General features: G+C 35.3%; 1 protein-coding gene across 1 annotated transcript in view; it reads left to right on the plus strand.

The window, feature by feature from the left end:
- LOC112903883 (putative serine protease K12H4.7) overlaps positions 1-12,799 on the plus strand; it is a gene marked incomplete at its 5' end in the record, with an annotated part of 14,794 nt that extends 1,995 nt beyond the window's left edge. Inside the window, 8 exons of the mRNA XM_025973871.1 lie at positions 1,411-1,592; positions 5,332-5,443; positions 6,986-7,109; positions 8,186-8,321; positions 9,536-9,789; positions 10,442-10,574; positions 11,382-11,551; positions 12,526-12,799. Coding sequence (XP_025829656.1) covers positions 1,411-1,592; positions 5,332-5,443; positions 6,986-7,109; positions 8,186-8,321; positions 9,536-9,789; positions 10,442-10,574; positions 11,382-11,551; positions 12,526-12,650 — 1,236 coding nt within the window. The remainder of the gene's footprint in view (positions 1-1,410; positions 1,593-5,331; positions 5,444-6,985; positions 7,110-8,185; positions 8,322-9,535; positions 9,790-10,441; positions 10,575-11,381; positions 11,552-12,525) is intronic.
- Between the last annotated feature and the right edge of the window lie 1,268 nt (positions 12,800-14,067).

Below are 14,067 nucleotides of genomic sequence, written 5' to 3' on the forward strand. Positions count from 1 at the left end.
CATTTTTTTAGCACATTGATATTCAATATTAGAGCTTATAAAAATATAATATTTATAGTTACTACATTGACGACTAACAAACAAAAACCGTCACTTTTAATTATTAAATGATATCATTTTGGCAATACTTCGCAAATAGTTCAATTTATTATTCGAATCATAATTAATTCCCACTCGTTCGCGTATCATGCACCGTTTCTGCACGGCACCGCATTGCCATCGACGACGAGTACCACATTATTTGTTTAGAATACATTACAAGAAAAAAAATGAACGATCGGCTAAATCCGCCGGGGATATGCCGATGAGGGACGGGGAACGTTTTTTGGGTCGCGTTAGGCTACTGTAAGGAATGGAACGTACGATAAGGTGACATGGCGCAAGTTTGACCGGGTTAGGTTAGGTTAGGTTGCGCTGGATTGACTTGGGTTGGATTGTATTATGTTTGATCATGTGAGGTGTGGTTGGTAAGGAAGGGAACGTACGGCAAGGTAGCATGGTGCTAGTTTGACAGGGTTAGGTTAGGTTAGGTTAGGTTGAATAAAATATTGGAAAACACTTCTTATAGCGATTTTTAGGGTGGGGGGGATATTTTGTCTAGGGATATTTAGTCTGGAGATATATTGTCACGGGGACATTTTGTCACGGGGATATTTTGTAAGGGGATATTTTGTCGGGGATATTTTGTCCGGTGATATTGTTGGGGGATGAAAAATCATGGAACCAAAGATAGAAAACGAAAAATTAAAATAAGCGGTTGATTTTTGGGTACTTATCTAGAAAGTCAGATAAGGCAGGACAGAAGGAGTAGTAGGGATATAAAACAGAAGATAGCGCAGGGTCTAGTCGACTTCATTAAAAAGAAGTCCCTTCTATGCTCGCGAACGGTTAATTTAAAAATTCCAAAACGATAACACTATAAGTAGGTACTCTATAATTAAAATTAAACTGATAACCAGATGACATCATTCAATGAAACTTAAACAGCTCTATCGTCTGGAATTTTAAAAAATAAGAAATGGGTGCTAGTATAAGTAATATACACAAAAAGCTTGATTTGACCTATATATTTGCAGCAGGATAGGCGGAAAGTCATGGTGGTACCACAATAGTTTCTGAGTAGACAGTTACCGACACAAAATTATTTTTGAAATTCTGTATTTCAAACCCATAAATTGCTAAAAGTCAAAACTTATCTTTCACATATTAGTTTGTTTTTCTTAGAATAATGACCTCGATTGTATTTATTCATTACTAATTCTATTTTTGCGTAAACTGCATTTTACGGGAATTTATCAACCAACTTTATTCAATTACCGAATAGTTATCCTTTATGCGCTTATCTACATTTACTTAATATTTTTAACAGTTCAAAAAGTCGAATTTTCATTTAATTTTCTTTTTTCGTAGAGATATTTATACAATGACGAATGCTTTAAAAGTGGTGGCCCGATAATAATATTTCTTGGAGGTGAATGGGTCATATCAACCGACAATCTAATGGCCGGAGCCGTATACGACATAGCATGTGCAAATGGTGGATATATGTTCTATACTGAACACAGATATTATGGGAAAAGTCAGCCAACCAGGTATGTGACATGATAAATAATAAAAATTACCTTCAAAGATATTGATTGCTTCGAGACACTTAATTTGTTAAATTCTAAATACGTAGCTATAAGAAGAAAAAAGGGGTCATTTTTATTTTCAAAAATGTGCCTCTTTGAACAACGCTACCTCGATTTTTATTAAGCATTTTACAATATAACTTTATTTTATCTCTGCCTATCATCAACATCATCAACATAAGGTCGCCAGTTCTGACTGGTCGGACACGCACCTCTACTCTTTCTTTCTCTATCCTGAGCTAATCTTCGCAATTCCCTAAAACTAGAACAGCCCACATCCTTAACTATTTGCGAACAGTAATCTAATCTAGGTTTACCTCTACCTCTCCTAACTCCAGTTTCTGCCTCTAATATTTCTCTGACTAGACCTTCATGCCTGAGAATGTGTCCTACCAACTTATCTCGTCTATTTCTTATTGACTTCCCATAAGTCCCCTGTTCTTTCTAATGCATCATCATTTGTAACTTTCTCTATCCACGGTATAACACTACACTTCGAACGCTTCTAACCTTTTCTTTTCCGCCGCGCTCACCGTCCAGCTCCGCGCTGCAAGCATACACCTCTAACTATCTTTTTCGAATTTCTCAATTAAGCGTTTGCGAGCATAGAAGTCTGCTTTATGTCTGCTTTATGTTCCTACTACTCATTCCGTCCTGACTTACCTAAAATCAGCCACTTCTAATTTTTCGTCTCCTATTTTTACATTTGCTCCTTCCCTACTTTTTCTTCCCTTGCATACCAATATTTTTGTTGTACTGTTTACTTTCATACAATCCTGTTTGATCAATACCGCTTCCATTTCATTTAAAGCTATCTCCAACTCCTCCTTGTTAGAAAAAAAAAAAACTTTTGGGTGTTTCATTCCCACCAGCTAGTAATGCTGGTGGGCGGGCAGTCCCTCCGGAGTATGCCGGAAGGTAGGGCGGAAGGCCCTCTTCAGCCTGCTTTCAGGAATCGTGGGAATGGGTGGGTGGTGGTTCGGGTGAGAAAGATGAGACGGACGAAATGAAGGCAGAAGAGAATGAAAGATTATCTGTGGAATATTACTGCCTCAGCATTTGCCTAAGTGATCCAAGGAAATCACAGAAAAACTTGGACCCGGAATCGAACCGGCGTCCGCCTGAATGCTAAGCAATGGTCCTTGTTAGATGCTGATGTTGCTATATCATCTGCAAATAAAAGCATGCTGATCTTTTTACCCTGTCCAATAGTCATAATTTCACTCTTAACCAATTTCTCGTGAAGTAGTACAACATTCACTGGTGTATGGCCGAAATCGTCACGGAAAGAATAAATAATAGACTTTCACCAACAGAGTTGCTAGTTGTCGACATTCACTAATAGATCTTAAGATATGCTTCCGGCAATCACAGTAGCATATACATCACGTACGCATTTTTTTCATTTCAAAAACAACATTGTGACAGTTCGAGAACGAAATATTATTTCTTCTTTATTGTATAAATTTACGGGTTATGACCTTTTAACAAACCTAAAAACCCTAGATAAGTAAGTAAACTATATAAGCTAAGAATAATACTTTGTCAATATCAGCCACATTGAAATAAAATGATAACAACAATAAAAACTCAATAAAACACTGGGCTATGTTTTTCACTATTTTTAATTATTAAACAACTCGACAAATGCTTCAGCCGAAGGCCACTATCAAGAGCAATGAAATAACAACGACCAGTGTTTTATTGGGTTTTCTATGGTTACTATCACCATGCTTCAGAATGATTTCGCCAGCCATTCTTAGGAACGTATTAGAAATAAAAGGAGTTTATATAAGTAACACCATGTAATTTAGAGTTATATAATATACAGGTTCATAGTAGAATGAAGATTCTGCCTATAGGGCCGTAGTCTAAGTAAACTATTCTGTCGAGACGTTTCGTCAGCTACTGCGGCTGACATCCTCTGTGCAAGTGCTGCGTGGACAACGTGAACGTAGATTATATCTCGAAGTCTCGACAGCGACTGAATAGTTCTCTTAGACCACTGCCCTTTAGCTCGAATCTTCATTCTACTATGGATTCCGGCCGTGAAAGCCTTTGTTCTTATAATATACAAGTTTGACCAACAAATGAATCGATATTGCAATTTATCGCAGAGACACAGAAAAGCGAAAAATCGGGTTGTCCAGAAACATGAAAATTTAGTTGTGATAAAGTAGGACGAGCAACAAAATTTTAAACAAGTAAAATAATTCGAAGTGGTCTGAAAAATACGTAAAAATACGTAATCCTAAAATGTAGCATTGTGCTACAGATGGCGTTCACTGTGCCGTTTGTAGTATTTTTTAAACAAGTATTTACGAAATGATTCAAGTGAAGATAGTTTTAACTTTGCCGAGATAAGAGTAATCATGCTTATAGTACCTTCCTCACTGGAGTAAGAAATCGATATGGCATGTAACGCAAGAATTTATGCTGAATATTTTCAAGTCTAACTTTCACATAGTTATATTGAGGGTTTCGAACTTGGGATATATATTATATAGTTATAATTTTGAGTTTACAGGGCCAGATGTAATTTAACTGGTGTGACTGAATGAACTACAGTAGAACCTTGATAACTTAAACCTCGATAACGTAATAACCTCTATAAATTCATAAAATTTTATATTCCCTTCCCCTCTGAGCCCAAAACCTCTATTACTTAAAATAAAAACCCTCTATAACTTAAACGAATAATAAGCAGTGAAAAGTGTTTTGAATCGGGAGAAAGTCTTCTATGTAAAAGGCGAAGAATTGCTAAATTTTGTAATTTAGAAAATTGCTTGTTTATATCGTTTAGACAATGTAGAAATATGTAAAAACGTTAGTGCTAGTGGACCTATACCAAAGGAAAAAGCTGAAGAGTTTNTAGTACTTGAATGACTCCATATTTTTTATTTAAAATCGTCTATGTATATAAAGCTCTCAAAATTTTTGCACTGGATAATTCATAAAACTGAAAATCAACCTTTTACCAACTTTTGATTAGTATGAAAATACATTTACTGTTGTATTACAGTAGAACCTTAATAATTTAAACCTCGATAACGTAATAACCTTTATAAATTCATAAAATTTTGTGTTCCCTTCCCGTCGGAGTCCAAAACCTCTATTACTTAAAATAAAAAGCATCTATAACTTAAACGAATAATTTGGGCATCGCACCTCAGTGAGCAGTGAAAAGTGGTTTGAATCGGGAGAAAGTCTTCTATGTAAAAGGCGAAGAATTGCTAAATTTTGTAATTTAGAAAATTGCTTGTTTATATCGTTTAGACAATGTAGAAATATGTAAAAACGTTAGTGCTAGTGGACCTATACCAAAGGAAAAAGCTGAAGAGTTTGCTAAGTCACTGGAAATCCATAATTTTAGAGCTTAAACTTAACCTCAATTACTCAAAAATATTTTACGTTTCCCTTGGTCTTTATATTATCTAGGTTCTACTGTATTTAGACAATTGCATTATCATTGTTAGGATTTCAGAAGATTGATTGTAATATAAATTGTTTAATGAACTTTAGTTCAGCTAATTTATTTTATCTTTTACTAATTATTTATTTTTGCAACGCTACTATACAATTAATTCACTTTATGTAATTTTTTGATTAAATAAAAATAAATAAATACATTTTTCAGAGGCGAAAGATACTTGAATGATAAATTATTGGCATAAACGTTTATTTTAAATTATTTTTACAGTGATTGGAGTTCAGAAAATTTAAAGTACCTTTCGGCTGATCAGGCTCTAGCGGACATAGCCTACTTTATCCAATATCAAAAGAACAACGTCAAAGCCTTTCAAAACAGCTCAGTAAGTAACTTTAATCAGTATTTCACGTAAACATATTCATGATATCTTATTTATTTTCGTTAAGTTTCTATTAGATAAAACTAGTATTGCTTTTGAATTTAACCAGACAGCAAATATATTAATTAGACAAAAATAAATTACGGGCCTTGAAATTTAACGAAGCTCTTGTACGAACTAGAGTGGGTGGACCGGCTTATGAGTTTCAATGATTTAGGGAGCCGGACCATAGGTTCAACCATAATGGGGGGGGGGGTTCTTAAAGAGAAACTAGGCTAATACAAGTCCCTGAAGGGGGCAGTAGCTCTTTCAGTACTCAGGGTGGCACGGTATGGCACTCTGATGCACAATACTATGATGTGGAAGACAACGAGAAACCACCCCATTATGATATTCTAAGAAAAACAAACCGAACTGAAATAATGGCATCCTCTGGGGTAAACTGCTCCCCCATTCGGATGACCGGACGAGGACTACCTCGGCGGATATCATTAATAAGATAATAGGCTTTTGACAATCTTAAATGGGACAATATGTTAAATATGCTCAAAAATATAGGGATGAGTTACAGAGATAAAAGAGTGATACTTAGTATTTATAAAGAGCAACAGGCAGCTGAGGAGCTGGAGCTGCAAATAAGAGAAGTAAAAATTAGGTAAGGAGTCAGACTTTCTAATCTGTACATCGAAGACGCGATGAGCATCAATAAAGACAGTACAACTGTAGGGATACAGGGACAAAAGATTAGTATGTTTAGATTTGCAGATGATATAGCAGTATGAGCATCTAGCAAGGAGGAGTTAGAGATAGCTTTATTTAAAATGGAAGAGGTGTTGACAAAACAGTATTGTACGAAAATAAATAATAGTAAAACAAAAATACTGGTATGCAAGGGAAGAAAAAGTAGGGAAAGAGCGAATATAAAGATAGGGAACGAAAAATTAGAATCAAAATCTGGGCGGAAGGAGCAGTAGGGGTATAAATAAAAAGATAGCGCAGGGTCGAGTCGCCTTCAATAAAAGGAAGTCACTTTTATGCTCGCGAACGATTAATTTATAAATTCAAGATTGTTAAGAGTGAATGTTTGGAGCTTGGCGCTGTATGGGTGCGAAACATGAACGGTAGGTGCGGCGAAAAAGAAAAAGTTAGAAGCGTTCGAAATGTGGTGTTGCAGGCGAATGATGAGGATACCGTAGATAGAGAAGGTTAGAAATGAAGAGGTATTAAAAAGAATAGTCAATAAGAAATAGGCGAGATATGTTGATACGACACCTTCTCAGACATGAAGGTCTATTGAGAAACATATTAGACTTATTAGAGGCAGAAACAAGAGTTAGCAGCAGTAGAGGTAGACCTAGATTAGGTTACTCTTCGTAAATAGTTAAGGATGTGGGTTGTTCTAGCTCTAGGGAAGTGTTAAGATTAGCTCAGGATAGCAAGGGGTGGATGTAGGTGTCCAACCAGTCTTAAGACTGACGACCTTATGATGACGAATAAATTAATAACAATGCAGAATGTAGTTGTCTTAATTAACTGTTACTTCAGGTCGTAGCAATTGGAATTTCTTATTCTGCAACTCTTGCCACGTGGGCTCGCATCAAATATCCTCATTTGGTTGACATTGCTTATGCCTCCAGTGGCCCACTTAAATCAAAACAGGATTTCTATGGTAAGTTCATTCATTCGACAATGTAGGTGGTACTGATTTAAGTCTTTTGTAGTACGTCTTAAATTTTTATAGCACTACTTTAAATTGTTTATACGTTTATTGAATAAAATAATTCGAAGTGGTCTGTATTCTGTCGAAACTGCCTGACGCGAATCGCGATTTCGATTTTTTTGGATCTCATCAGCGCGGCGCAGGCAGCTTCGACAGAACACAGACCAACTTTTACCTGCTGCCTTAACAGCGCGTTTTAGAAAATACGACAAATGGCGCTGTAAACGTCACCTGTAGTACAGTGCTACATTTTAGGATTTCGTATATGGATATCTACTTGCTGAAACGAATCCCGGCGTAGCTCACCTCAACGTGGTAGGCACGTTACCATAATCGAATAGTAGATATCCATATATTTAAATGGACCTTGCTGAAGCATACGTAATCCTAAAATGTAGCACTGTACTACAGATGGCGTTTACAGCGCCATTTGTCGTATTTTCTGTAACGTTTATGATTCGCATTCCCAACTCAGAAGGCAGAGAGACGTTGTAATAGGCATATGGTTCTTTATGAATGCTGCTACAAAGAACTCTGTCGAGTTGTCGATTATTAAAATTGGCGAACCACTATTTGTGTTTTATTCTACCTTTAATGCAAGCAGTATGTAATTATAGTTCCGACTAAACCTTACCAAATTGTCACTGAAGATACTGCCAGCATTTCTTTTGTGACTTATACTTTATGAAGATTGGAAAAAACTTTAGCGGTTGTTGTAGAGCAAACAAAATAACTTAAACCCCAACGCGAAAACACGACAGTAACAAGGTTACCTTCAGGGACTGAAAAGTGCTTCGTACAGCTAAACTGTCTTGTTTTCGCGTTGGGGTTTGAGCTATTTTGTTTGTTCTACTTATCCTTTGTATACAAATTTGTCACAATAATCACAGGTTGACTTAGTTCATGTAGCATACAGCTGCTTTATTGATTTAAAATCACCTAATTTCGAAATACCTACCCTCAATTTAAAATATACTTTAGTTTAGCAATTTTAACTGAAAATGTTTGTAATCGTCTCACTTTAGAATATTACGAAGTAATCAACGACAATCTGGCTCTCGCTTCATCATCATGTTTGAATGTGATTAGATCAGCAACTTCGGAAATTGAGAGTTTACTTGAAACCGATGAAGGTATTGCCAATGTGTCAAAGTTATTCAAGTAAGTAGTTACCCTACAAATTTAAGATCCTATTGGTACTTATATGTAATTACGTATTTTGTGTACTTGCTGAATGAATAGGTTATTCTAATGTCCTAATCTGCATATCTGTACTCAAACATTAAATGTTGACGATTTATCATTCATGCCAAACATTTCAATAATCAAAAACTAACCTCAATCTTAAGTCTCGATTAGTACGTTCACCTTCCACTTCGCTGATATTTTAGTATCTACATTGTACAGTACTACACTATTCCATATAAGAATATGTACCTGTATACATATATGGGTAGATGTGTGAGTTAGGTATTAGGTTTTAAAACTTCAAAAAAATAATACGTTACGTATTGAGGGAAAAAACAGGGTTTTTTCAGACTACATGTTTGCTAACCGAGCAGAAGGCAAGATAGCCCTGTTTCTTTCAAAGTAACTTCAGCGCATGCGCTCAATGACTGATTTCACTGCCTCCCTATTGAAAAACGGCTGAAAAAAGGCTATATCTTCCCTTCGTAAGTCCTATGACTGGATTGATACGCACCTCACACACTCATTCCTATCCTGAGCTAATCTTCGCATTTCCCTAAAACTAGAACATCCCACATCCTTAACTATTTGTGAACAGTAATCTAATCTAGGTCTACCTTTACTCCTGCTAACTCATGCTTCTGCCTCTAATATGCCTCTGACTTGACCTTCATGCCTGAGAAGGTGTCCTACTAACCTACTTTGCCTATTTTTTTTCCAAATTTCCAAATTAACCGATCGCGAGCACAAAACAACGTAATATTCACTTCGCTCGTGTTGCCCTTTCTATAGAATATCAAAAATTCGTTGAAAATGAAATCCAGCTTATCAATCGAGACCTTAATATCTAGCAAACCATAAGTTAATATAATAATAAATTTATTTGATTAAATTTGATTGCTCGTTATCACTGACTTCAGCACNTCATCCCACGGTGCTGATCTCGATTCCATATCAGACAGTGATTCCGAGCAATTGAGAAAAACGAAACTTACAATTCGTTCAACAATAGCGAAATGGTTGGACGAAATAAAAAATGAAATATGACCGGAAATGCTATAATAATTGTTACAGCAACTTAATTTCATTTATAATTTCTAATTTCTTACGTCCTTGTAAAATTATGTGAACCTACTATGTACATGCAGTTGTGGTGTTTAATCAGTAATAAATAAAACTTACTTCAGCACTTGCCAAACAATGAACGTAACGGAGCCCGCTCGTTCTTTCTTCTTCAATAGAGTAGGAGGCGTTTTTGCAACATTAGTACAGTATGCGATACCGGGTGATATTGAAAGCGCTTGTTCCCAAATCGAAAATGCGACAGGTTCTAATGCAGAAAAGTTGGCTTCCTATGTCAGAGCACAGCAAGACTCCTGCATGTTATTATACAATAATTTTTTAGATCTGTACACATCTCCTAATATAACATTACGTGTCAGTAAGTATTGCAAATATTTAAGTTATTAGTCTTATCTCAAGTCTTATTCTTTATTACATTGCATAAAGAAAATGCCTCAACACCAATACGCTGTAGTCCCTTTATATTATAACAGCCCCTTTATATTTATTGTCAAAACAATAGATCATACTTAAATTACTAAATTAAGCATCTTCTTTCAAGTAAAAGGTAGAAATAAGAGCTTTTGCTACAATTCGCATTCATAATCCGTACCTTTTCCTTGCAAGGAAATGCTTTCGGATTGACAAAGTAAAATCCGCTACCCATTTGGATAATTTAATTGAAACCTGGATTGTCCAATCATCGTGTGTGTGTTCAGTGACGGTTCTTTATTTTATTTGTTTAATACAATGGTGTTCATCTTGGTTTGTAGTATTTTCTTGTACGTAAATGCACGATATCGGCCATAACAAGCACAACACTGGGACCATTTAACTAAAGATTACTTATACAAATCCTTTTAGATAGATTTTAACACAAAAACAGTTCTACCAGACGGCGTCCTCCCGAATGCCAAGAAATGGTCTAAACCTCTAGGTCATGCCGATGGGTTAGAGAGAGACGCTTCAATTTTAGTTACATATGCAAACCTACATTATATTTACTTGTACAAGGTAGTAACTTCTTACAGATCGCCCGTGGAACTATCAAGCTTGCACAGAACTTGGTTGGTTTCACACTTCGACATCCAGTAAACAACCTTTTGGTAACACGTTTCCTTTGGAATTTTTTCATCGCCGTTGTGAAGATTTATTCGGAGTGAAGTAAGCCCTTATATAATAAAATAATTAAATAAAAATAGACTAAGATAAAAAAGTTTTACGGTTAGAAAGTATAATGAGGTTCTAGAAAAAGATTTAAGAAGGCAAAGTCTAGAGTTGAATATAAGTAAGACTAAGGATCCCAAATTATGAGAAGATAGAAAAGTTTAGGGGAACGGGATATAAGAAGGCAAGTATAGAGAACTATAGAGAATTTAGAATTGGAACAGGAAATAGGTGTGATAAAGAAAGGACAAATAAAATAAACAGGATAGAATGAGAGTAAGATGAAAAAAATTAAGAAGTTGAAATATTGGATTGTATGACGGCCTTACTATGGGAGCATTGGACGTCAAAATATGTGAAAGATATGAATGAAATATTGAGGTAATAGCAAGGCTTAGAGTAGAAAAAAAAGGAGAGGCTGTAAATTTTACCAAGACTGTAAAAAAATAAAGAAATAATAGGTGGAGGTCGTGATGAGATTAAAGTGAGAGTGCTTAATAAAAAAGACATAAATGAGATAATAAATAGGATTTATTTTTCTGTATTATAGCTCAGTGGCTGTTTTTGTAGATTAAGGAGATTTGTTTTTTGTTATTTTTGTTGTATTAATATGCTAAAGGCTTGCAGGAAGAAGGTGAGTATCTACATTAATTAGGGGTGAGTCTAATGTATTTACCTATTTACTACACTTTCGTTTATTACTATTCTTCACCATAGACGACATTAAACAGTCTAAAAATTTCTTTTCAATCAATGTAGCTACTGATACACATTCAATTAAACTTGTACAATATTCTAAATTAGATACAATGAAAAAGTGACGAGTAATGGTGTGGAAAGAACAAATTTTTTCAATGGAGCTGCTACTCCAGAAATAACCCGACTCATTTCAGTTCAAGGTAGCGTTGATCCTTGGAACCCAGTTGGACTCTTGAAAGATCTTCATCCTACGGCACTCGGCTTTTTTGTTCAAGGTAGGCCAATAATGTTAGAATGTAATAAGCAATCGTTAAGTTTTACCAAAAATTGTATATGAATTAATATATCACACTAGTGGAAATTACATAAATAGAAAATATTAATGTGAAATTTCATTTTCAGTTTTCCATCCCCTACAAACTACCCCATGTTAATGAGGGAAAATTTTTGTTTCTGTTATAATCCCCGCCGCGAATGGAACCTGAGACCTTTAGCTTTACGCACTAATGCTCTAACCATTAAGCTACGAGAGACGATAACAGCAACCACGACAAACCGAACATACAAGGTTACAGATCCGGGGATGTTACAACAACAAAAATTCTCCCTCATTAACTTGAAGTAGTTTGTAGTGGATGGAAAATTGAAAATAAATTTTCACATTAATATTAGATAATTATAATTACAAAAATGTCATACATAAATAGTTCTTTCCACCTGTATGGTGACGGTTCAACGGTAAGAACGTTCGAATCCGACGATTTCGTCGTCGAACCTGCCCACCAGACTTGGTCGTTTGACATACGAACAGTTACCCGACCGAATCACCGAGCGCCATCGAACCGTTGCACCGCGAATAGTTGAATCGTTGCATTGCGCATGGTTCAACCGTTGCACCGCGCATTGTTCAACCGTTGCACCGCGAATAGTTGAACCGTTGCACCGCGCATTGTTCAACCGTTGCACCGCGCATAGTCCAACCGTTGAACGCGAATATTTCAACCGTTGTACCGTGCATCGTCGATTACAATCAATAAATATCATTTTACCCCTTACTGGTTACTTCTAATTAATCAAATCATTGAGGAAGACTGTACAAATGATCTATTAATTCATATCGTTTTGTGTTAACGCGATCTTAATTAATAATGCTTTAATTTGATCAAATATCAGAAGTGAACGAATAAAATAAGTGATTCCCATCAAATTGTATTTTTTTTTACTGATCAATATTTTTTTCTAAATTTAGGTTCATCCCACGGTGCTGATCTCGATTCCATATCAGACAGTGATTCCGAGCAATTGAGAAAAACGAAACTTACAATTCGTTCAACAATAGCGAAATGGTTGGACGAAATAAAAAATGAAATATGACCGGAAATGCTATAATAATTGTTACAGCAACTTAATTTCATTTATAATTTCTAATTTCTTACGTCCTTGTAAAATTATGTGAACCTACTATGTACATGCAGTTGTGGTGTTTAATCAGTAATAAATAAAATAAAGGGCGGTTAAGGAATTTTTGGACATTTTATTAGATATACCTGCTTCAGTCAATTTTGAAAGGCAAAGTTCCTCCGTCCCCCTATTTAAAACACTGACTAATCCAATAATACAACAAACATATGTAAACCAAAAAATAAGTGTTTATCTATTAAAAAATACACAAGAACCAGCTTCAGTTGTAATGTACTTATTTATTGATTTATCAATGGGCAAAAGCACTATTATAAAAATTAGTATAACAATAATGACGCGGTAAGTGAAATAATGTTCGAACGTATGAATTAATAAATTCGTTAGTTAATTTTTAAACATAAAGGAACCTTTTGCTTCCATTAACTCTCAATATCTGATGCTGCAAGTTGTAATAGTTGAGCTGACCGTTGAATGTGGATGTCAACACGAGTGCAAGTGGACATGAAAGCTGAGTAACTTCCCCAAACACCATTTGATAGGTTGGTCAAATCTCCAATCACCAACAGATCACAACAATCGATACACAACTGATAAATCCCCATTGGCGAGCAAGGAGGAAGATGTGCAATACCCACAACATACCTCTTATCAAACACATATCCATAAAAAAAATTATAAAATGGAAAAATAAATACGTACGTACATGTTTTTTTTTGTAGTGTTTATTGTACTTGAACTGTGTAGGTCGATGGAAGAAGTTGCATTATTTGGGTTGTCGCTTTCCACATCTACAAATCGATTGATATTTATTTAATTTATTAATTTGCTCAGTATTTTTTTTTAATGTAGGTTTATTCCATTGAGCCAATCTCAATTCCGCATCAGATAGTGAGTCCGAGCAAATAAGACAAACAAAACTTACAATTCATACAACAATTGCGAAATGGGTGGACGAAATAAAATATTATACATCATCTAGAAGTACTTTACGAACAAATGTAATAATTATAACAACTTTATTTCATTTAATGTATAATTTCTAGTTTCTTACATCCTTGTAAAATAAAGTAGTTCTACAAGTACCATGTAGTTGTCTAATATGGCTTTTAATCAAGTTTCCACACCACCATTGTGGTATTGCCAAGAAGCGTTACTTTTTATTAATGGATAATTCGCCAATAGCCCTATTGTCCCTTTAGAAAAAAATTAATCATACAGCATCAGTGAACACACACATACTGCCACACACACAGATACATACGTATACTATAAAAATTTTTTGTTCGAAATTCGGACCCCGTGTCAAAAGACAGGCTTCAATGCTTCCACCAAAATTATTGCCGGTTTCTCTAAATCTATGTACAAGCAT

This window comes from Agrilus planipennis, unplaced genomic scaffold (genome assembly GCF_000699045.2).
Source record: "Agrilus planipennis isolate EAB-ADULT unplaced genomic scaffold, Apla_2.0 scaffold30, whole genome shotgun sequence".
Lineage (NCBI taxonomy): Eukaryota > Metazoa > Arthropoda > Insecta > Coleoptera > Buprestidae > Agrilus > Agrilus planipennis.